This window comes from Staurois parvus, unplaced genomic scaffold, assembly GCF_062004578.1.
Source record: "Staurois parvus isolate SC_StPar_1 unplaced genomic scaffold, SC_StPar_1.0 ptg000470l, whole genome shotgun sequence".
NCBI classification, from domain to species: Eukaryota; Metazoa; Chordata; class Amphibia; order Anura; family Ranidae; genus Staurois; species Staurois parvus.
Window position 1 is genome coordinate 4,982,832 of NW_028318266.1, and position 25,071 is coordinate 5,007,902.

General features: G+C 45.8%; 1 protein-coding gene across 1 annotated transcript; it reads left to right on the forward strand.

The window, feature by feature from the left end:
• Positions 1–24,044: 24,044 nt before the first annotated feature.
• LOC149452621 (olfactory receptor 5G25-like) lies at positions 24,045–24,797 on the forward strand. Its single transcript, XM_089689298.1, has one exon. It carries the CDS (start codon positions 24,045–24,047, stop codon positions 24,795–24,797), a length of 753 nt encoding a protein of 250 aa, XP_089545424.1.
• The last annotated feature ends 274 nt before the right edge of the window (positions 24,798–25,071 follow it).

Genomic DNA, 25,071 nt, shown 5'->3' on the forward strand with positions numbered 1-25,071 from the left:
ATTGGTGTCAGTGGGAGGAATAGTGTCCCATCATTGGTATCAGTGGGAGGAATAGCGCCCCATCATTAGTGTCAGTGGGAGGAATAGCGCCCCATCATTGGTGTCAGTGGGAGGAATAGCGCCCCATCATTTATGTCAGTGGGAGGAAAAGTGCCCCATCATTGGTATCAATGGGAGGTATAGTGCCCCATCATTGGTATCAGTATGAGGAATAGTGTCCCATCATTGGTGTCAGTGGGAGGAATAGTGCCCCATCATTGGTGTCAGTGGGAGGAATAGTGCCCCATCATTGGTATCAGTGGGAGGAATAGTGCCCCATCATTGGTATCAGTGGGAGGAATAGTGCCCCATCATTGGTATCAGTGGGAGGAATAGTGCCCCATCATTGGTATCAGTGACAGGAATAGTGCCACATCATTGGTATCAGTGGGAGGAATAGTGCCCCATCATTGGTGTCAGTGGGAGGAATAGTGCCCCATCATTGGTATCAGTGGGAGGAATAGTGCCCCATCATTGGTATCAGTGGGAGGAATAGTGCCCCATCATTGGTATCAGTGGGAGGAATAGTGCCCCATCATTGGTGTCAGTGGGAGGAATAGTGCCCCATCATTGGTATCAGTGGGAGGAATAGTGCCCCATCATTGGTGTCAGTGGGAAGAATAGTGCCCCATCATTGGTGTCAGTGGGAGGTATAGTGCCCCATCATTGGTGTCAGTATGAGGAATAGTGCCCCATCATTGGTATCAGTGGAAGGAATAGTGCCCCATCATTGGTATCAGTGGGAGGAATAGTGACCCATCATTGGTATCAGTGGGAGGAATAGCGCCCCATCATTAGTGTCAGTGGGAGGAATAGCGCCCCATCATTGGTGTCAGTGGGAGGAATAGCGCCCCATCATTTATGTCAGTTGGAGGAAAAGTGCCCCATCATTGGTATCAATGGGAGGTATAGCGCCCCATCATTGGTATCAGTGGGAGGAATAGTGCCCCATCATTGATGTCAGTGGGAGGAATAGTGCCCCATCATTGGTGTCAGTGGGAGGAATAGTGCCCCATCATTGGTATCAGTGGGAGGAATAGTGTCCCATTATTGGTGTCAGTGGGAGGAATAGTGCCCCATCATTGGTGTCAGTGGGAGGAATAGTGCCCCATCATTGGTATCAGTGGGAGGAATAGTGCCCCATCATTGGTATCAGTGGGAGGAATAGTGCCCCATCATTGGTATCAGTGGGAGGAATAGTGCCCCATCATTGGTGTCAGTGGGAGGAATAGTGTCCCATCATTGGTGTCAGTGGGAGGAATAGTGCCCCATCATTGATATCAGTGGGAGGAATAGTGCCCCATCATTGGTGTCAGTGGGAAGAATAGTGTCCCATCATTGGTGTCAGTGGGAGGAATAGTGCCCCATCATTGGTATCAGTGGGAGGAATAGCGCCCCATCATTGGTATTAGTGGGAGGAATAGTGCCCCATCATTGGTGTCAGTGGGAGGAATAGTGCCCCATCATTGGTATCAGTGGGAGGAATAGTGCCCCATCATTGATATCAGTGGGAGGAATAGTGTCCCATCATTGGTGTCAGTGGGAGGAATAGTGCCCCATCATTGGTGTCAGTGGGAGGAATAGTGCCCCATCATTGGTATCAGTGGGAGGAATAGTGCCCCATCATTGGTATCAGTGGGAGGAATAGTGCCCCATCATTGGTATCAGTGGGAGGAATAGTGCCCCATCATTGGTGTCAGTGGGAGGAATAGTGTCCCATCATTGGTGTCAGTATGAGGAATAGTGCCCCATCATTGGTATCAGTGGAAGGAATAGTGTCCCATCATTGGTGTCAGTATGAGGAATAGTGCCCCATCATTGGTATCAGTGGGAGGAATAGCGCCCCATCATTGGTATCAGTGGGAGGAATAGCGCCCCATCATTAGTGTCAGTGGGAGGAATAGCGCCCCATCATTGGTGTCAGTGGGAGGAATAGCGCCCCATCATTTATGTCAGTGGGAGGAAAAGTGCCCCATCATTGGTTTCAATGGGAGGTATAGTGCCCCATCATTGGTATCAGTATGAGGAATAGTGCTCCATCATTGGTATCAGTGGGAGGAATAGTGCCCCATCATTGGTGTCAGTGGGAGGAATAGTGCCCCATCATTGGTGTCAGTGGGAGGAATAGTGCCCCATCATTGGTATCAGTGGGAGGAATAGTGCCCCATCATTGGTATCAGTGGGAGGAATAGTGCCCCATCATTGATATCAGTGGGAGGAATAGTGCCCCATCATTGGTGTCAGTGGGAAGAATAGTGTCCCATCATTGGTGTCAGTAGGAGGAATAGTGCCCCATCATTGGTATCAGTGGGAGGAATAGCGCCCCATCATTGGTATCAGTGGGAGGAATAGCGCCCCATCATTGGTGTCAGTGGGAGGAATAGCGCCCCATCATTGGTGTCAGTGGGAGGAATAGCGCCCCATCATTGGTGTCAGTGGGAGGAAAAGTGCCCCATCATTGGTGTCAGTGGGAGGTATAGTGCCCCATCATTGGTATCAGTATGAGGAATAGTGCCCCATCATTGGTATCAGTGGGAGGAATAGTGCCCCATCATTGATGTCAGTGGGAGGAATAGTGCCCCATCATTGGTGTCAGTGGGAGGAATAGTGTCCCATCATTGGTGTCAGTGGGAGGAATAGTGCCCCATCATTGGTATCAGTGGGAGGAATAGTGCCCCATCATTGGTATCAGTGGGAGGAATAGTGCCCCATCATTGATATCAGTGGGAGGAATAGTGTCCCATCATTGGTGTCAGTGGGAGGAATAGTGCCCCATCATTGGTGTCAGTGGGAGGAATAGTGCCCCATCATTGGTATCAGTGGGAGGAATAGTGCCCCATCATTGGTATCAGTGGGAGGAATAGTGCCCCATCATTGTTATCAGTGGGAGGAATAGTGCCCCATCATTGGTGTCAGTGGGAGGAATAGTGTCCCATCATTGGTGTCAGTGGGAGGAATAGTGCCCCATCATTGATATCAGTGGGAGGAATAGTGCCCCATCATTGGTGTCAGTGGGAAGAATAGTGTCCCATCATTGGTGTCAGTGGGAGGAATAGTGCCCCATCATTGGTATCAGTGGGAGGAATAGCGCCCCATCATTGGTATCAGTGGGAGGAATAGCGCCCCATCATTGGTGTCAGTGGGAGGAATAGCGCCCCATCATTGGTGTCAGTGGGAGGAATAGCGCCCCATCATTTATGTCAGTGGGAGGAAAAGTGCCCCATCATTGGTTTCAATGGGAGGTATAGTGCCCCATCATTGGTATCAGTATGAGGAATAGTGCTCCATCATTGGTATCAGTGGGAGGAATAGTGCCCCATCATTGGTGTCAGTGGGAGGAATAGTGCCCCATCATTGGTGTCAGTGGGAGGAATAGTGCCCCATCATTGGTATCAGTGGGAGGAATAGTGCCCCATCATTGGTATCAGTGGGAGGAATAGTGCCCCATCATTGGTATCAGTGGGAGGAATAGTGCCCCATCATTGGTGTCAGTGGGAGGAATAGTGTCCCATCATTGGTGTCAGTGGGAGGAATAGTGCCCCATCATTGATATCAGTGGGAGGAATAGTGCCCCATCATTGGTGTCAGTGGGAAGAATAGTGTCCCATCATTGGTGTCAGTAGGAGGAATAGTGCCCCATCATTGGTATCAGTGGGAGGAATAGCGCCCCATCATTGGTATCAGTGGGAGGAATAGCGCCCCATCATTGGTGTCAGTGGGAGGAATAGCGCCCCATCATTGGTGTCAGTGGGAGGAATAGCGCCCCATCATTGGTGTCAGTGGGAGGAAAAGTGCCCCATCATTGGTGTCAGTGGGAGGTATAGTGCCCCATCATTGGTATCAGTATGAGGAATAGTGCCCCATCATTGGTATCAGTGGGAGGAATAGTGCCCCATCATTGATGTCAGTGGGAGGAATAGTGCCCCATCATTGGTGTCAGTGGGAGGAATAGTGCCCCATCATTGGTATCAGTGGGAGGAATAGTGTCCCATCATTGGTGTCAGTGGGAGGAATAGTGCCCCATCATTGGTATCAGTGGGAGGAATAGTGCCCCATCATTGGTATCAGTGGGAGGAATAGTGCCCCATCATTGGTATCAGTGGGAGGAATAGTGCCCCATCATTGGTATCAGTGGGAGGAATAGTGCCCCATCATTGGTGTCAGTGGGAAGAATAGTGCCCCATCATTGGTGTCAGTGGGAGGTATAGTGCCCCATCATTGGTGTCAGTATGAGGAATAGTGCCCCATCATTGGTATCAGTGGAAGGAATAGTGCCCCATCATTGGTATCAGTGGGAGGAATAGTGCCCCATCATTGGTATCAGTATGAGGAATAGTGCTCCATCATTGGTATCAGTGGGAGGAATAGTGCCCCATCATTGGTGTCAGTGGGAGGAATAGTGCCCCATCATTGGTGTCAGTGGGAGGAATAGTGCCCCATCATTGGTATCAGTGGGAGGAATAGTGCCCCATCATTGGTATCAGTGGGAGGAATAGTGCCCCATCATTGGTATCAGTGGGAGGAATAGTGCCCCATCATTGGTGTCAGTGGGAGGAATAGTGTCCCATCATTGGTGTCAGTGGGAGGAATAGTGCCCCATCATTGATATCAGTGGGAGGAATAGTGCCCCATCATTGGTGTCAGTGGGAAGAATAGTGTCCCATCATTGGTGTCAGTAGGAGGAATAGTGCCCCATCATTGGTATCAGTGGGAGGAATAGCGCCCCATCATTGGTATCAGTGGGAGGAATAGCGCCCCATCATTGGTGTCAGTGGGAGGAATAGCGCCCCATCATTGGTGTCAGTGGGAGGAATAGCGCCCCATCATTGGTGTCAGTGGGAGGAAAAGTGCCCCATCATTGGTGTCAGTGGGAGGTATAGTGCCCCATCATTGGTATCAGTATGAGGAATAGTGCCCCATCATTGGTATCAGTGGGAGGAATAGTGCCCCATCATTGATGTCAGTGGGAGGAATAGTGCCCCATCATTGGTGTCAGTGGGAGGAATAGTGCCCCATCATTGGTATCAGTGGGAGGAATAGTGTCCCATCATTGGTGTCAGTGGGAGGAATAGTGCCCCATCATTGGTATCAGTGGGAGGAATAGTGCCCCATCATTGGTATCAGTGGGAGGAATAGTGCCCCATCATTGATATCAGTGGGAGGAATAGTGTCCCATCATTGGTGTCAGTGGGAGGAATAGTGCCCCATCATTGGTGTCAGTGGGAGGAATAGTGCCCCATCATTGGTATCAGTGGGAGGAATAGTGCCCCATCATTGGTATCAGTGGGAGGAATAGTGCCCCATCATTGGTATCAGTGGGAGGAATAGTGCCCCATCATTGGTGTCAGTGGGAGGAATAGTGTCCCATCATTGGTGTCAGTGGGAGGAATAGTGCCCCATCATTGGTATCAGTGGGAGGAATAGCGCCCCATCATTGGTATCAGTGGGAGGAATAGCGCCCCATCATTGGTGTCAGTGGGAGGAATAGCGCCCCATCATTGGTGTCAGTGGGAGGAATAGCGCCCCATCATTTATGTCAGTGGGAGGAAAAGTGCCCCATCATTGGTTTCAATGGGAGGTATAGTGCCCCATCATTGGTATCAGTATGAGGAATAGTGCTCCATCCTTGGTATCAGTGGGAGGAATAGTGCCCCATCATTGGTGTCAGTGGGAGGAATAGTGCCCCATCATTGGTGTCAGTGGGAGGAATAGTGCCCCATCATTGGTATCAGTGGGAGGAATAGTGCCCCATCATTGGTATCAGTGGGAGGAATAGTGCCCCATCATTGGTATCAGTGGGAGGAATAGTGCCCCATCATTGGTGTCAGTGGGAGGAATAGTGTCCCATCATTGGTGTCAGTGGGAGGAATAGTGCCCCATCATTGATATCAGTGGGAGGAATAGTGCCCCATCATTGGTGTCAGTGGGAAGAATAGTGTCCCATCATTGGTGTCAGTAGGAGGAATAGTGCCCCATCATTGGTATCAGTGGGAGGAATAGCGCCCCATCATTGGTATCAGTGGGAGGAATAGCGCCCCATCATTGGTGTCAGTGGGAGGAATAGCGCCCCATCATTGGTGTCAGTGGGAGGAATAGCGCCCCATCATTGGTGTCAGTGGGAGGAAAAGTGCCCCATCATTGGGGTCAGTGGGAGGTATAGTGCCCCATCATTGGTATCAGTATGAGGAATAGTGCCCCATCATTGATGTCAGTGGGAGGAATAGTGCCCCATCATTGGTGTCAGTGGGAGGAATAGTGCCCCATCATTGGTATCAGTGGGAGGAATAGTGTCCCATCATTGGTGTCAGTGGGAGGAATAGTGCCCCATCATTGGTATCAGTGGGAGGAATAGTGCCCCATCATTGGTATCAGTGGGAGGAATAGTGCCCCATCATTGGTATCAGTGGGAGGAATAGTGCCCCATCATTGATATCAGTGGGAGGAATAGTGTCCCATCATTGGTGTCAGTGGGAGGAATAGTGCCCCATCATTGGTGTCAGTGGGAGGAATAGTGCCCCATCATTGGTATCAGTGGGAGGAATAGTGCCCCATCATTGGTATCAGTGGGATGAATAGTGCCCCATCATTGGTATCAGTGGGAGGAATAGTGCCCCATCATTGGTGTCAGTGGGAGGAATAGTGTCCCATCATTGGTGTCAGTGGGAGGAATAGTGCCCCATCATTGATATCAGTGGGAGGAATAGTGCCCCATCATTGGTGTCAGTGGGAAGAATAGTGTCCCATCATTGGTGTCAGTGGGAGGAATAGTGCCCCATCATTGGTATCAGTGGGAGGAATAGCGCCCCATCATTGGTATCAGTGGGAGGAATAGCGCCCCATCATTGGTGTCAGTGGGAGGAATAGCGCCCCATCATTGGTGTCAGTGGGAGGAATAGCGCCCCATCATTGGTGTCAGTGGGAGGAAAAGTGCCCCATCATTGGTGTCAGTGGGAGGTATAGTGCCCCATCATTGGTATCAGTATGAGGAATAGTGCCCCATCATTGGTATCAGTGGGAGGAATAGTGCCCCATCATTGATGTCAGTGGGAGGAATAGTGCCCCATCATTGGTGTCAGTGGGAGGAATAGTGCCCCATCATTGGTATCAGTGGGAGGAATAGTGTCCCATCATTGGTGTCAGTGGGAGGAATAGTGCCCCATCATTGGTATCAGTGGGAGGAATAGTGCCCCATCATTGGTATCAGTGGGAGGAATAGTGCCCCATCATTGATATCAGTGGGCGGAATAGTGTCCCATCATTGGTGTCAGTGGGAGGAATAGTGCCCCATCATTGATATCAGTGGGAGGAATAGTGCCCCATCATTGGTGTCAGTGGGAGGAATAGTGTCCCATCATTGGTGTCAGTGGGAGGAATAGTGCCCCATCATTGATATCAGTGGGAGGAATAGTGCCCCATCATTGGTGTCAGTGGGAGGAATAGTGTCCCATCATTGGTGTCAGTGGGAGGAATAGTGTCCCATCATTGGTATCAGTGGGAGGAATAGTGCCCCATCATTGGTGTCAGTGGGAGGAATAGTGCCCCATTTTTGGTGTCAGTGGCAGGATCTATGCCACACTGTTGCTTACAGTGAGTGAATAATGACCCAAGGCCCAGATATAATGAAGCAAAGGGCCACATCTGGCCCTTGAGCCTCAGTTTGGAGACCACTGGTCTATTGGAAGTGGTATATTAATTCCACTAAAATTTACAATGGCTGATCTATCATTGTTTGCCGGGGATTTTCAAAGTAAACTATTACATCCAGACATTGTTTCTAAAAATGTGCATGGAATCGAGGTGCCGTATGTAACAATTGTTTGTAGATAAATGAAAACCTAGGCAAAGACTTGTTTTGTGTTTCCATACAGACAAATAACTGTAGAATAAAAATATGCAGAGCTTTTTTTCAGCAGGAACGAGAGGAAACACAGTTCTGGCACCTCCAGCACTGAATTTATGTAATGGCAAGGGGTGATGGGGTGTGGAGGGTATATGCTAACTACTGAGGATCTATTGCCACTGGAGGGGATATTTTTTTGCTTTGGGGTCTATTGTTGCTGGGGAGGTCTGTTGTTGCTGGGAGGGATCTACTATTGAGGGAGAGGTCTATAGATGCTGGCTGCTGGTGGATCTGTTGTTGGTGCTGGGGGTCTACAGTTGGTAAGATGGATCTATCATAGAATTTTGTTGCAGTGGTCCATTGTTGCTGGGGGAGTCTATTGTTGTGGGGGGAATCTATTGTTGCTGGCTGCAGGGTATCTATACTACTGTTTTTCTTGATAACATACACAATACACACATTCCATATATCTACTTAGCACCACACAATGATTGTTGGTTCTGTATTCTTAAAGGGGCAGTACTGTGAGGTGAGTAGGGGGTGAAACAAGGGACAGTGCTCAAAGGTGAGTGGGGGCAGAAACAATAGTTGACTCAGATGAGAGAAGTTCCTGAACCTTTTTCTCTGAGAAAAAAGCCCTGATAAGATGAACCCCATTATATATTCTTCAGAGCCTTTCATCTGGGTATTTTCCAATTATTATATCATAATTTGCAACTCATTGCAACAAATGCCAAAAAGATTGCATTATACATTTTGAATTTGAGCTTTTCTGGTTCAATGTATTGTTATAATGTTCTTCAAATGTTGTAGCTACACTACTATTAATTGTCAAAGTCTAATTCAATTACTTCCTAACTATCTGCTGACCTTTCCTCCCTCCTTTGAGGGATATGGCGTGTGTTTTTGTATTGTCTTTATTTATGCTCAAAAATAAAAAAGTATGTTAAAGTTTTATTCAAGTACTGTCAGGTCCATAAATATTGGGACATCGACACAATTCTAACATGTTTGGCTCTATATACCACCACAATGGATTTGAAATGAAAATAACAAGATGTGCTTTAACTGCAGACTGTCAGCTTTAATTTGAGGGTATTTACATCCAAATCAGGTGAACGGTATAGGAATTACAACAGTTTGCATATGTGCCTCCCATTTGTTAAGGGACCAAAAGTAATGGGACAGAATAATAATCATAAATCAAACTTTCGCTTTTTAATACTTGGTTGCAAATCCTTTGCAGTCAATTACAGCCTGAAGTCTGGAACGCATAGACATCACCAGACGCTGGGTTTCATCCCTGGTGATGCTCTGCCAGGCCTCTACTGCAACTGTCTTCAGTTCCTGCTTGTTCTTGGGGCATTTTCCCTTCAGTTTTGTCTTCAGCAAGTGAAATGCATGCTCAGTCGGATTCAGGTCAGGTGATTGACTTGGCCATTGCATAACATTCCACTTCTTTCCCTTCAAAAACTCTTTGGTTGCTTTTGCAATATGCTTTGGGTCATTGTCCATCTGCACTGTGAAGCGTCCAATGAGTTCTGAAGCATTTGGCTGAATATGAGCAGATAATATTCCCGAAACACTTCAGAATTCATCCGGCTGCTTTTGTCAGCAGTCACATCATCAATAAATACAAGAGAACCAGTTCAATTGGCAGCCATACATGCCCACGCCATGACACTACCACCACCATGCTTCACTGATGAGGTGGTATGCTTAGGATCATGAGCAGTTCCTTCTCCATACTCTTCTCTTCCCATCACTCTGGTACAAGTTGATGTCGGTCTCCTCTGTCCATAGGATGTTGTTCCAGAACTGTGAAGGCTTTTTTAGATGTCGTTTGGCAAACTCTAATCTGGCCTTCCTGTTTTTGAGGCTCACCAATGGTTTACATCTTGTGGTGAACCCTCTGTATTCACTCTGGTGAAGTCTTCTCTTGATTGGTGACTTTGACACACATACACCTACCTCCTGGAGAGTGTTCTTGATCTGGCCAACTGTTGTGAAGGGTGTTTTCTTCACCAGGGAAAGAATTCTTCAGTCATCCACCACAGTTGTTTTCCGTGGTCTTCTGGGTCTTTTGGTGTTGCTGAGCTCACCGGTGCGTTCCTTCTTTTTAAGAATGTTCCAAACAGTTGTTTTGGCCACGCCTAATGTTTTTGCTATCTCTCTGATGGGTTTGTTTTGTTTTTTCAGCCTAATGATGGCTTTCTTCACTGATAGTGACAGCTCTTTGGATCTCATCTTGAGAGTTGACAACAACAGATTCCAAATGCAAATAGCACACTTGAAATGAACTCTGGACCTTTTATATGCTCATTGTAATTGGGATAATGAGGGAATAACACACACCTGGCCATGGAACAGCTGAGAAGCCAATTGTCCGATTACTTTTGGTCCCTTAACAAGTGGGAGGCACATATGCAAACTGTTGTAATTCCTACACCGTTCACCTGATTTGGATGTAAATACCCTCAAATTAAAGCTGACAGTCTGCAGTTAAAGCACATCTTGTTTGTTTCATTTCAAATCCATTGTGGTGGTGTATAGAGCCAAAAATGTTAGAATTGTGTCGATGTCCCAATATTTATGGACCTGACTGTAAATATTAAATATTGCACATTAGAAATTTATACCTACTGAGCGACATATCTGACTGGAGGTCGCTCCACTTCCTTAAACTGAACCTCTCCAAGACCGAGTTTCTTGTCTTCCCCCCAGCATGGACACCACCCCCCATTGACTTCTCCATCATGTCCAACAACGCCATCATCAAACCCGCCCCGCAGGCCAGAGTACTTGGTGTCATTCTGGACTCCAACCTATCCTCCCAGCCCCAAGTCCAGTCTTTAACAAACTTGTGCAAACTCCACCTCCTCAACATCGCCAAAATCCGCACGTTCCTAACCCCAGAAACCACTAAACAGCTCATCCACTCCCTCATCATATCACGACTCGACTACTGCAACTCCCTCCTCACTGGCCTGCCTCGCCGCTGGCTATCCCCGCTTCAGTCCATCCTGAATACGGCAGCCAGACTCATTTACCTTTCCAACCGCTCCATCTCCGCACCCCCCTCTGCCAATCCCTCCACTGGCTTCCGATTGCGCAATGGATCAAATTCAAAATCCTAACACTGACGTACAAAGCCATCCACCATACTGCCCCGAACTACATCACTGACCTAATATCCAAGTACCGCCCAGCACGCACACTCCGCTCCTCACAAGACGTCGTTCTCACTAGTTCCCTGGTCTCCTCCTCCCATGCCCGCCTCCAGGACTTCTCCAGGGTGTCACCCATCCTCTGGAACTCCCTGCCCCAACCCATCAGATTATCACATACTCTCCTCTCCTTTAGGCACACCCTGAAAACCCATCTCTTCAGGGAAGCCTACCCCACCCCCTGCTAACTTGCCGACCTCCTCCACTCTTCCTACCACTCCATCCCCCACAGCTATCTCCTCCTGTGCCACCATCCCCTCCCTCCTAGATTGTAAGCTCGAAAGAGCAGGGCCCTCAATCCCCTCATGTTTTGCATTGTATTGGTATTGTTCTGTCACATGTTCTGTCCCCCATTGTAATGTACAGCGCTGAGCGAACTATTTGCCCTTTATAAATACTGTATAATAATAATAATAATATACTTATTAAAGCCCAATTGAGGTTTCTTTTTAAATCAACTAATTCTTCCCATGAAAAAATAGATCTGGATTGGTTATCTTTGGAAAGAAGTCATAGACTATATAGAAAAGCCTGTCACCTGCCAGCATGCTGCAGACAAGGACACTAGCTCTGTGTGGAAACATTAGTCTCTCTGAGGAAGTCTAACATGACCTATAGCTCCACATTCAGCAAAGGCTAAAAAGCATTAGTTCTCAATATCAGAAGAGAGCACAAGGACCCTTGTCTACAGATTCCTAGAAGGGGTCAGGATTTTTTGCTTGGGGTTTTTAAATAAAATGAACTGTAAGATTTGCAAAGACTTTGTTTTGATGCACATGGTATTGTATTTAGCTGATTTTCTGTACATTATTGTAAATTTAGTGGACAGCTAGGATGTGGCTAGCCTAAGACCAGGTACACAAGGGCCAAAGATGGGCCCAAAACAGTCTCTTTGGCAGAATCCAACCAACTTTTGGCCCGTATGTACAGCTGCTCATCTGACATGACCTACTTCTGTCGAATGAGCATGCTGGAAAACCAATGGGAAGCCAATGGCTGCCAATGCTGATTAGTGTGTACTGGTTGGGGGGGGGGATCCCTGTTGGGACACAATAGCTCAAATGTCTTAATACAGCAATCTGTAAGTTTTTTCTTTTCATTTAGCCCACTGGGTTGAAAAAAAAAAAAACGTCCCATGTGTACCTGGTGTAACTCCTTTTTTTCTGCATTTTTCTGTGTTTCCCCTAAGTCTAGACCATTGTTTGCTTTTTCCTGCTGTTGGGGAGTGTTCTCCAGGAGCTAAAGCAAAATGCACAATGTTAGAGGTTATGAGTATTTATTTCACCAAGGCCAATTACTAGGAGATATATTGCCGATCATCAAGGCTGGGGAAGGAGATAAATATACAAAGTACCTTTCTAGACTGGTCTTTGCCTCCCAGGCTTGGCCTAGAGAGGATGCCAGTATAAGAGATCTATAGCCCCTGCATGGGGTTGGTGAGAGCAGTACAAAGATCCTTTACTTTCCAGAATGATTTCCTGTGGAGGAAAATGGGCTATATTTCTCTGTAGAGGTCTAACATGCCTCCTGTTGAGATAGACCTATAGCTCTATATTCAGCAAAAATCATGCTAATGGATAAAAAGTACTATTCCTGGCATAGAAATGTTATGAATAGGTCTATGCTAAGGCCTGGAGGACAGGAAGGTGACTGTTAAAGGGGAATACCTTTAGGAATCAAATATTGCCCTGCCCATTGGCAGTTTTTGGTAAAAGCCTTTGAGAAGAACTGGTGATGTTTTCAAACAGAAATAATTAATTTCTGATATGTTTTAGATATCCTGCTCTCCCCTTGACTTTCAATCAATTGCTTCAAGCAAAGATTGACAGAGTAGATATCAGTCATTGAGTGGCTGCGTGTAGGATGGTGAGGGATTTGGGGCAGTTGACAGCCAGTGCACTAGGGCAAAGGCTTGGAGGGCCTGTTAAACCCAAAAGCTCGTTAGGGGGCCATTGTTACATTATGAAAGCCCAACCAACCAATAAATCTAGATAAAAAAACACTTCAATATCCCTCTATATTTTAAGGTCTATAAAATATCACAGTTGGGCTAGGTTCACACGCTTCATTGAAATAGTCCAATAGCCAAAATATCATAGTATACACAGGATGGGCAGGGTAGTTAACAAGTTTCATGCTGAAAGTGCTTACTCATAACACCGTTATGGGCAGCACAGTGGCTAAGTGGTTAGCACTTCTGCCTGGCAGTGCTAGGATCACTGGTTCGAATCCCAGCCATGGCACCACCTGCCTGGAGTTTGCATTTTCTCCCTGTGCCTGTGTGGGTTTCCTCCGGGTACTCCAGTTTCCTCCCACACTCCAAAGACATGCTGGTAGGTGAATTGGCTCCTGTCTAAAATTGCCCTTCGTATGTATGAATGTAAGTTAGGGACCTTAGATTGTACACCCCTTTGCACCATCTATGGCTTTCCTTAGTCTCAGACAAATGAGAGAGCCTGGGGTGTCAGGAGAACCCTTATCTAGAGGCCAGTAGTGAGCCCACATGGCAAGGTGCTGTAACCAAGGCTAAGGGAGCCAGGAGGGCCAAGAAGAGTTGGGTGATACAGGTCTGAGAGACCAGAGATAATAGCAGCGGTGCTGCTGACAAGGGAGAAAGAAACCCTTGACTTGCAGTCTGGAGCCCTTGACCACAGTTTGGACTGGTGCGTACTTTACTAAAACACATTTATCACTGAGCTAAACATCCCCCACATCACCAAAAAAAAAATATATATATATATATATATCCACCATAAAGAAGACTGATTGTTGAAAATATTTTTTTAATATTTACTTTTCTATCATGTTTGCATTTTTAATCAAAAAATTGATTTTATTTTCTCAATAGTTTTTTTAAAGTCCTTGTTCCTGAATGTGTATATGATCAGATTAAGCAATGAAGTCATTACAGTGTAAAAGAGAGAGAAGATCTCCAGTGGTGGACCTGCCAATTCTGGTGTTCAATGGCAAATGCCAGTCAAGCTCTATGGTGCCGGACAGTGAGAACAGCGCCCACTAGAGGACTTCAGGCCCTCAGGCCACCCTCATGAAGTCTGTTTCTGATTGTTTGGTCAGAGACATTCACACCAGTGGCCTGCTGGAGGTCATTTTGTAGGGCTCTGGCAGGGCTCATCCTGTTCCTCCTTGCACAAAGGAGCAGATATTGGTCCTGCTGAGGGGTTAAGAACCTTCTATGGTCCTGTCCAGCTCTCCTAGAGTAACTGCCTGTCTCCTGGAATCTCCTCCATGCTTTTGAGACTGTGCTGGGAGACACAGCAAACCTTTTGGCAATGACACGTATTTATTTGCCATTCTGGACTATATATATATATATATATATATATATATATATATATATATATTATTACCATATTTACATAAGCATATGCTTGTTGTTGGGAGTATACATACTGTAGGTGCTATACATGAATTCACATGGCTAAAGGTGACAATCCTTTTAAACCACATGGATGGCATTGTGTAACTGTTTTTGGACAATCAACATCTGCCTTGACATATTCCACGGTGATGGAATTAAGGTGAATCTCCCACCTGTGTGGATGTAAATAGTGAAATATTTTACTATCACTCATCAGAATTGAAGAAGTGGTTTGGAGAAAGTTTGAAACATCTTTAACAGAAACAGTCCAGTTTAATGTGACTAACTACTTCTAGCTTTACCATGACCTGGGTGAATCTTCAAAGAAGTAATAACCCATTTACAAAATCCTACATCCCATATCTATATGTGAAATACACTATATTGCCAAAAGTATTGGGACGCCTGCCTTTACACACACATGAACTTTAATGGTGTCTATGTCTGTAGGGTTCAATATTGAGTTGGCCCCGCCCTTTGCAGCTATAACAGCTTCAACTCTCCTGGTAAGGCTGGTGACTTCTGCGCACTGTGCGCTTCATCATGCGCTGACCCCGCCCTGTCATGTGACGTGGCCTACCACTTGGTGGCTGAGTTGCTGTTGTTCCCAGTTGCTTCCACTTTGTTAGAATCCCACTAACAGTTGAGCGTGGAATATTTAGTAGCCAGGAAATGTCACGGATGGACTTATTGCCCAGGTGACCACCTATCATGGTACCACGCTTGCAGTCACTGAGCTCCTGAGAGCGACCCATTCTTTCACCAATGTTTGTAGAAGAAGTCTTCATGTCTAGGGGCTTGATTTTATACACCTGTGGCCATGGAGGGGATTGGAACTCCTGAATCCAATGATTTGGGTGGGTGTCCCAATACTTTTGACAATGTAGTGTATATTGATTAAAGTATGACACAGTAAACAACTAATAACATCCTTGTAGTTTACTCATGCAATTTGTTTACAATGTGCAGAGGTAATGGCGGAAAATAGGTGAGTGGATAAAAGCTGTAATAACTAGAAAAGCTCCAATTTCTGGGGAAATTGTGTGAAGTGTTCTTGCCTCCACCAGTAGTCTACAACTGGAGTGGGCGGAGTAACTGGGGGGAGTGGCTTGTCACTCTGCTGCCTGCTCACACACCTGGGTTCCTATGGCAACTCACTCTACAGCAAGGGCAGAGAAGAGCGGTTAAAAACAAACTGCTCTAACTTGCTCACTTCACTGGCGGTTGCCATCTTCAAACGTTTGTAGTTTAAAAACTATAAATCCTACACTGAAGAGCTTTATATTGTGAGAATCACAAGACCCAGACCTACATTTTGATGCATAGTATGTCTCTGAAACAGGGGTGGACTGACAACTCATGGGGCCCCCGGGCAATAGGGGATCATGGGGCCCCTGTGTCCTTGCCAAAACTCAATAAAGCCTATGAAAAAGGTACCAGGGGCATCTCATGGGGCCCCCTACTGACCCCGGGCCCTCGGGCAGTGCCCGAGTTTCCAAATGGTCAGTCCGCCCCTGCTCTGAAATATTAAAAATGAAGGCACAGTTGCCATTTAGAAATTGCCCTTCAAATTTGAGGTGGCTAGAGTGGAATTTCAATGAATGTCAATGGGCAGCGTGAGTTGCAAACACATGGTCATATTGTCAAAACTATCAGGACTATGGCTTAGCCGTGGACATTTGTAGTGGCAGCAGGGATAGCTGAACGTTTTGATATAAGATTTGTGTAGGTGGGCTTGATAATGAGGGAGTGATGGCAGTTTAGAAATCATGTCCTGATTTTTCAGCTCACGCTCTAGCTTTTGTCAGCTCACACTCTAGTTTTGAACATTCCGCCATTCATTCCTATGGGACCAATTTCACCACAAAAACGCCGATATTTCGTGAACCATTCGGCGAAACGTTCCACAAAGTAATAGCACACCAATCGGGAACAATCCGCACGTTTCCGTATATTACTGTCTATGTAGTGTAAAAACTGTGGGAGGAGTTAGGGGGGTAATTTGGCTATAATAAGAAGAATCTATATGTGAGATAACAGTAAGTGGGCGCCATGGAAGAACACTTAATAAACATGGAACTCCCTACTGCTTCTATTTTATGATTGTCAAAGGGTGTATGTCAGGGGAAATGCAGTTTTAAAAAATAATTTCTACAATATTATTATACAGAAGATTAATTAGCAATGCAAAACACAGCCCACCGAGGAGGACTAAATGTATAAAAGGTTTTCACGTCTACTAAGTAAATAGCAGAGACTAAAAATTCACTGGAAGTGGTAGATTATTTCTAGTAAAATATACGATTGATGATCTGACATTGCTTGCTGGGGATTTGCAAAGTAAACTATTACATCCAGACAACATCTCTACAAACACGCAGGGATTCGAGGTGCGGTATGTAACAATTGTTTGGAGAAAAATGAAAACATAGGCACAGCATAGACTTGTGATTTTGTGTTTCTATACAGATGAAGAATTGTAGAAGTATAGGAAGTAGGATTAGATATGCTTCACAACCTCCTCCACCTCCACCACCCACTATATCCAGGTCACTTCCAGTAATTATACAACAAATTGCAACTCAGCTCAACAAATGCCAAAGGAAGGTGGAATTATACATTTCCATTTTGAGTATTGTTATTGTATTCCTCACATTTTGTTTTTGCAATGCTATTTCTTTTCAGTGTTCCATTATCTAACTTGCTGACTGTCTCTGTTTTCATATACTCTCCCTTCCATTGAGGGAAATGCCATGTGCTTTTGTATTTATTGTTCCTTTTTATTCTAAAGAATAAAAACCAATCATTTAAAAGTGTGTTCAAGCCTAAAGTGTTACTAAACCCCCGGACCCTGCATTCACTATATACGGTCTCCCCGGACCCAGCATTCACTATATCTGGTCTCCCCGAACCCCGCATTCACTATATCTGCTCTCCCCGGACACTGCATTCACTATATCCGCTCTCCCCGGACACTGCACTCACTATATCCGCTCTCCCCGGACCCTACATTCACTATATCCGGTCTCCCCGGACCCTGCATTTACTATATCCGGTCTCCCCGGACCCTGCATTCACTATATCTGGTCTCCCCGACCCTACATTCACTATATCTGGTCTCCCCGGACCCCGCATTCACTATATCTGCTCTCCCCGGACCCTGCATTCACTATATCTGCTCTCCCCGGCCCTACATTCACTATATCTGGTCTCCCCGGACCCTGCATTCACTATATCTGGTCTCCCAGGACCCTGCATTCACTATATCCGGTCTCCCCGGACCCCGCATTCACTATATCCACTCTCCCCGGACCCTGCATTCTCTATATCTGCTCTCCCTGGACCCCGCATTTGCTACATCCGGTCTCCCCGGACCCTGCATTCTCTATATCCGCTCTCCCTGGACCCTGCATTCACTATATCTGGTCTCCCGCACCCTGCATTCACTATATCTGGTCTCCCCGGACCCCGCATTCACTATATCCGCTCTCCCCGGACCCAGCATTTACTATATCCGGTCTCCCCGGACCCTGCATTCTCTATATTTGCTTTCCCCGGACCCTGCATTCTCTATATCCGCTCTCCCTGGACCCTGCATTCACTATATCTGGTCTCCCGCACCCTGCATTCACTATATCTGGTCTCCCCGGACCCCGCATTCACTATATCCGCTCTCCCCGGACCCAGCATTTACTATATCCGGTCTCCCCGGACCCTGCATTCTCTATATTTGCTCTCCCTGGACCCTGCATTCTCTATATCTGCTCTCCCTGGACCCCGCATTCACTATATCCGGTCTCCCTGGACCCCGCATTCTCTATTTCTGCTCTCTCCGGACCCTGCATTCAGTATATCCACTCTCCCCGGACCCCGCATTCACTATATCTGGTCTCCCGGACCCTGCATTCACTATATCTGCTCTCTCCGGACCCTGCATTCACTATATCCGGTCTCCCCGGACCCCGCATTCACTATATCCGGTCTCCCCGGACCCTGCATTCTCTATATCTGGTCTCCCCGGACCCTGCATTCTCTATATCTGGCCTCCCTGGACCCTGCATTCACTATATCCGTTCTCCCCGGACCCTGCATTCACTATATCCGTTCTCCCCGGACCCTGCATTCACTATATCCGCTCTCCCCGGACCCCGCATTCACTATATCCGCTCTCCCCGGACCCTGCATTCACTATATCCGCTCTCCCCGGACCCTGCATTCACTATATCCGCTCTCCCCGGACCCTGTATTCACTATATCCGATCTCCCCGCTCCCTTCATTCACTATATCTGGTCTCCCCGCTCCCTGCATTCACTATATCCGGTCTCCCTGGACCCTGCATTCACTATATCCGGTCTCCCCGGTCCCTGCAGTCACTATATCTGGTCTCCCCGGACCCTGCATTCACTATATCCGGTCTCCCCGGACCCTGCATTCACTATATCCGCTCTCCCCGGACCCTGCATTCACTATATCCGCTCTCCCCGGACCCTGCATTCACTATATCTGGTCTCCCCGGATGCTGCATTCACTATATTCGCTCTCCCTGGACCCTGCATTCACTATATCTGGTCTCCCACAGTTCACAGAACATGGAAATGCAATTATTTTAGTAACTATAAACCCTAAAAACCTTTTTTCATCAGCAGTATATAGCAGTCTTGTGACTTCCATCAGTGTCCAGGTGAGCACTAGTTAAAGCTTGTAGAAGGAGTTTTTATTTTGCTCTAGGAAGATGCAGGACCCCTGACCTCTGTATGGACAGTGTTGATTGGACCTATGCTGATTAAATGCACTCTCCCAAGAAAAAAAAAAAACCTCTAGCAATCCACACCAAACCGAGCACGTGCAAAGTGACTCCACACGATATGTCTTATCAGGAGATAAGAGGGGGACACTGGAAGATGGGGCGGATCAGAGAAGTCAGTATCAAACAGCCTTTTTTACACAATGCAGAGGATTAACCCCTTAGGTCCCACAGTGAGTATAACAAGCATGCCTTACTGCATCTACAGACTGATTGTACTGTTGTGGGTTTAGGAACACTTTAATGAAGGACACTGGCTCTCTGTGTGGAAGCAATGTTCTCTCTTCAGAGATCTAACCTTCCCCCGATGAGTCAGATCTATAGCGCCACATTCTGCAAATCACCTGCTCTGTGCGTGCTAAAAGTCACTAGGTCTCCCAGGTATTTCATAGATGGTCCTGACGGTTATTGTTCTGTATATGGAGTGGAATTCACTACCTATTTTTTTCTTGAATGCTCTGTAATGTGTTTAACAAAAATTTTATAAAAACTACTTGATTAGCCTCCCTAGCGGTCTGATTATGTCCATATTTCTGTGCTCAAAGCGGTACATTTTTTTGCATTTAAATATGAAGTTTTTTTCTTGTAGGCCTGTAATTTTTAGGAATATCTGACTGAAATCTGTCCGAACAAGAGTCTAGTAAACATCCCGGGTATGATAAAATTTGAAACACGAAATCATAAATTATAATATAATAAATAATCATAAAAATAATAATACAATAATTCAATAATATAATCAAACCAAAAACACTGAAATGTGAAATAGAGCGCCAAGTTCGCACATCGCTGAGCTCAGTCGCAGAATCGTTTTCAGTGTCTGATGAGGAATTTCCCCCACGAATCATTATCACTCAATTCTGCAAGTGGTTCTGATTTACTATCGCTGTTCTCTAGCCGGTCTAAAACCGCTTTTGACCTAAAGGGACGCTTTTTGGACGCCATGGACGTTTCTCAGTTTCCAGGCAGAAAGAACAGTCAAAATGCAGGCAGGGCGCCGGACAAAGCACTCGGGACAAAATGTATGTGAAATGGTCTGATACAGGAATGTTATACTATGTGATTTTAGTGTATTATGTACATGTAAAATTTTGACATTTTTTAATCTCCCGCCATTCCATCCCCCGTACGTCCCGACGCTCGCAGGGAATGGAACCCAGAAGATGGAGGCCGGCATCGGCTGGAGGACATGGCTGGGGACACTGCAGGGGGGACATCGCGGGAGCGCGGAACAAGGTGAGTGATCCAGGGATCCCAGAACAACACTGAAGTGTAATCCTGAGTGTAGCTCCGGTTACCTCTTCTTGTACTGAAACTTAACCCCGAGCTACAATCGCGAATACCACCAGGGGGGTTAACTTAACCCATTAGATTTTAGTTGCCTAAAATGTACTGGAGAGTGACTAAAATACCACTAAAATTAAATCAATTAAGATGACTAAAATAAAGCTAAAACTAAAATGATATTTCACTCAAAAGGCTCTGACTAAAACTAAATCAAAATCTGATGTCAAAATTAACACTGTTATCAACAAATAATTGACCATAGAGCAGCATGGACTGGGCATCTGTCCCAGCTATCAGGAGCAAAAGTGTCTCTTAACTAGTTTGACAAAACACAATAAGAGACAAAACTCATGTGTCCTCCTCTGCCTGAGGTGCTTTAGAGCGAGCAGAAGGTGCGCTTAATCCTGCATTCGTGTGTCAGGCATTCCTGCTTTTCTTGCTAGAACATTTATCAGTAGAAACATGTGGTGTATGTTGGAGGTGGCCAAGTTGGAGGTGGCAGCCTAAACTCCTGATACAACTCTGGTAACTCCACCAAAGGGATCTATAGGCCTTCACATAAATCCAGAAGATCATCTGGGGTGCACAACAGGTGCTTTCTCCCATTGTGAGTGACACTTAGGACAAAGGGGAATTGCCATTTGTACCCCATACCAAGGACAGACTGACCATTCAGCCACTCGGGCACTGCCCGAGGGCCTGGGGTCAGTAGGGGGCCCCATGAGATGCCCCTGGTATCTTTCATAGGCTTTTTTGGGTGTGGTTTGAGTGTGGGTGAGGATAGAGGGGCTCCATGATTTCCCATTGCCCGGGGACCCCATGAGTTGTCAGTCCGCCCCTGCCCCATACCTCGTAGTGAGTGTCCAGCAAATGGCGGAACACCTTCCCATTTTTTTGTGTAACTGGGAATAAATCCTGAAACAGCTGTATGGTATCACCATTGAAAGTAAAAATCTCACTCTCTCTGACTTTGGACAAAATCTCCTCTTTCAAAGAGGTGATTGTAGCCGTATTAGTGCATTTGCAACAGAAACAATTGAGCACTGACATGATACGTTTTTATTTGCACTAACATACAATTCTGAGGACAAGCTTTCGGGGTATGTCCCCTTCTTCAAGGTCCAGGCAGTACTACTACCATTGTTATGTGCATATGTTATGTGTATTGTTAGTACAAATAAAAAAAGTATCATGTCAGTACTCAATTGTTTCTGTCCTCTTTCAAAGAGAGACTCTGCAAGCAGCAGATGAAATCTGTGTAATCGGATCTGTCGTAATGGGTTCCAGGATCCCCAAACCCATACATTGTTCCTTGTTCCTCTATTATCAAAGTCCTCCAGGTGTCTATTCATTTCCATCAGATGTTGGGGATGTGTAGCGGTCACTTGTTCTAGCCTTTTGCTCGCTTTCTCCCTCTGCTCACCTGAATGTTCAGCAGAAGATATCTGCTCAGTGAGGACAAGTAGATCTGCCTTGAAATCAGTAATGGCACCTGATAATGTGGTTTTACTATCCTCTGCGATCGCTCTCAAACCTGCATATGTGAGCGGATGGTCAGCATGCAAATCTTCTCTTACCATGTCCTCCAAATGCAGGTTGTGAGATCTCACTGTCCTCTTCTTCTCTCTGAGCTGGAGCCATCTTGCCCCCCCGCTATTCCACTCCAGGAAGAAGCCTGGGATTGGAATATGTCTTTGTTGTTGTTGCAGCCAAGGAAGATGAGCAGTGCTGATGGGTGAAGGAAGAATATCATATCAGCTTTCCCATATTGTGGCATTCAGGATGCAGGGATGAAAGGCCAAGAGCTGCTAAAACCTAGGAGCTCCTTTAGCGTGCAGCCATTATTGCCACGTAACAAGCCACGTCTCCTTGCAGGTGAAAGTTTGATGTTTTTTTATTTTCCTTTCACCAAACCAATAATGCTTAAAGTGGAAGTGGTATTAACTTGTACCTACAGGTAAGTCTATAAGAAGACTCACCTGTAAGTACTGTGAAAATCTAAACTTGGGGTGTTTAGGAGATACTCACACTGGGTGCAATTGGTGACGTCACTGGTGCATGCACTCTGAAGCACACTGTGCTGCCCCTTCATAGATGAATGTTTTGTTTTAATATAAATTATAAATAATTTTATATTTCCTTATTTGGGGGCTTATCAGAATGCTAGACACCAAGGTATAGAGGCAGGGGTGGACTGACAACTCATGGGGCCCCCGGGCAATAGGGGATCATGGGGCTACTGTGTCCTTGCCCAAACTCAAAAAAGCCTATGAAAAAGGTACCAGAGGCATCTCATGGGGCCCCCTACTGACCCCGGGCCCTCGGACAGTGCCCGAGTTTCCAAATGGTCAGTCCACCCCTGTATAGAGGTGTACATCAACAAATAATATTGAGCTTTTTAATTTTTATGTTAATTATCTGAAAAATTTAATGTGACCATTTTTACCAATAAAACATAATTATGTAACATGGTTAAAACTAAATTGTATGATTATTATTATTATTATTATTATTATTATTACGAGTTTATATAGCGCCAAAGGATTTGCTCAGCGCTGTACAAAAGGGGGGACAATACATGGCACAGTACAACAATAACAAACAACGTACGAGGGGTAAGAGGGCCCTACTCTTTCAAGCTTACAATCTAGGAGGGAGGGGGTAAAGGTACAGTAGGAAGTGGCTGAGGGGAATGAGGGGTGGGAGAAAAGAGGGAGAATGGCCGTTAGGTGAGGGTGGGGTAGGCTTCCCTGAAGAGATGGGTTTTGAGGGAGCGCCTGAATGTGAAGAGGGAAGGCGACAGTCTGATGGATTGGGGCAGTGAGTTCCAGAGGATGGGGGAGGACCTGGAGAAGTCCTGCAGTTGTGCATGGGAGGAGGAGACCAGAGAGCAGGATAGAAGGAGGTCCAGTGAGGAGCGAAGGGTACGGGTAGGGCGGTACTTGGGGATCAGGCTGGTGAGGTAGTCAGGGGCAGTGTTGTGAACGGCTTTGTAGGTCAGGGTTAGAAGTTTAAATTTGATGCGTTGGGCAATCGGGAGCCAGTGGAGGGAGAGGCAGAGGGGGGTGGCAGAGGTGGAGCGGGTGGTGAGGTGGATGAGTCTAGCCGCTGAGTTCAGATGGTCTGGAGCGGGGAGAGCCTGCACTTGGGTAGGCCGGTGAGAAGAGAATTACAGTAGTCAAGGCTTGAGATGATGAGGGAGTGTACTAGAAGTTTGGTGGTGTCAAGGGATAAAAGGAGATTAACAAAATGATATATGTTGTTCTTATTTCAGCTTAAATTATGTATTTTCTTTCCAGATGGTCTATCACAATAACGTAACCTATATTGTACTAACAGGCTTCCCAAATCTAAAAAGCATAAAAATTCAATTCTTCTTGGTGCTCTTTTTCATATATTGTGTTACTCTCTTTGGAAATCTTTTTATTGTGGTTTTATTTCATCTGAGTAAAACACTTCAGTCTCCCATGTACCTCTTTATCACCCAACTATCGTTGTTTGATATCATTCTGTCTACCAATATTCTTCCCAACCTTCTTTATATCATCCTCCATGATGGATGTACCATGTCTTTTGCTGGATGTATCATCCAGTTCTCCTTCTTTGCCCAACCTGAGTTCTCAGAGTGTTTTCTCCTGACTGTGATGTCCTACGATCGGTATTTGGCCATCTGTAAGCCCCTGCATTACAACTCTATAATAAACCAATCAATTTGTATTAAATCAATTTTTTTCATTTGGTTACTGGGCTTTAAACTGATGTTGGTTGACTCTATATCTCTGTGCAGTCTATACTACTGTGGACCAAACATCATTCACCACTTCTTCTGTGACTTTGAACCTATAATAGAGCTTTCCTGCTCTGATACGTTATGGATTCATATTCAGACCTATGTAATAGGTTTTTTGAGCATCGTAGTGCCGTTTATAATAATTGTGATATCGTACATTTATATTGGTATAACCATTTTCAAAATTAAATCAGTTATAGGAAGACAAAAGGCCTTCAACACCTGCAGCTCTCACTTGACGGCAATATGTATTTTTTATGGGACGCTAATTGCTGTGTATTTGTTTCCAAACAAAGGACAACTAGATATTCTGAGCAAGATCCTCTCTCTTTTTTACACTGTAATCACTCCGTTACTCAATCCAATCATTTACACGTTCAGGAACAAGGATTTTAATAAAGCTTTCGAGAAAATTAAGTCATTTTTTTAAAAATAAAAAATCTCCAAACAAAATGCAAATGTAAAAGATGTATAAATAAATAAATAAAATAAAGGGGTATGCCCCTTTTGAGAATGAACGCTGAGTTCAAAATTAAGGAGGAGCCCTTGTAAGCCGTTGACGTCAAGCCCGTCGGATCACGGAGATCCAAAGGCCACTTCATTTTACCAGCTGGTCAGTTATCTATGCGATTATTATTGTGACACTTCTACTTACTACTGCAGTTTTGTACGTTCTTTTAACCCATTTTAACATTACCAACAAT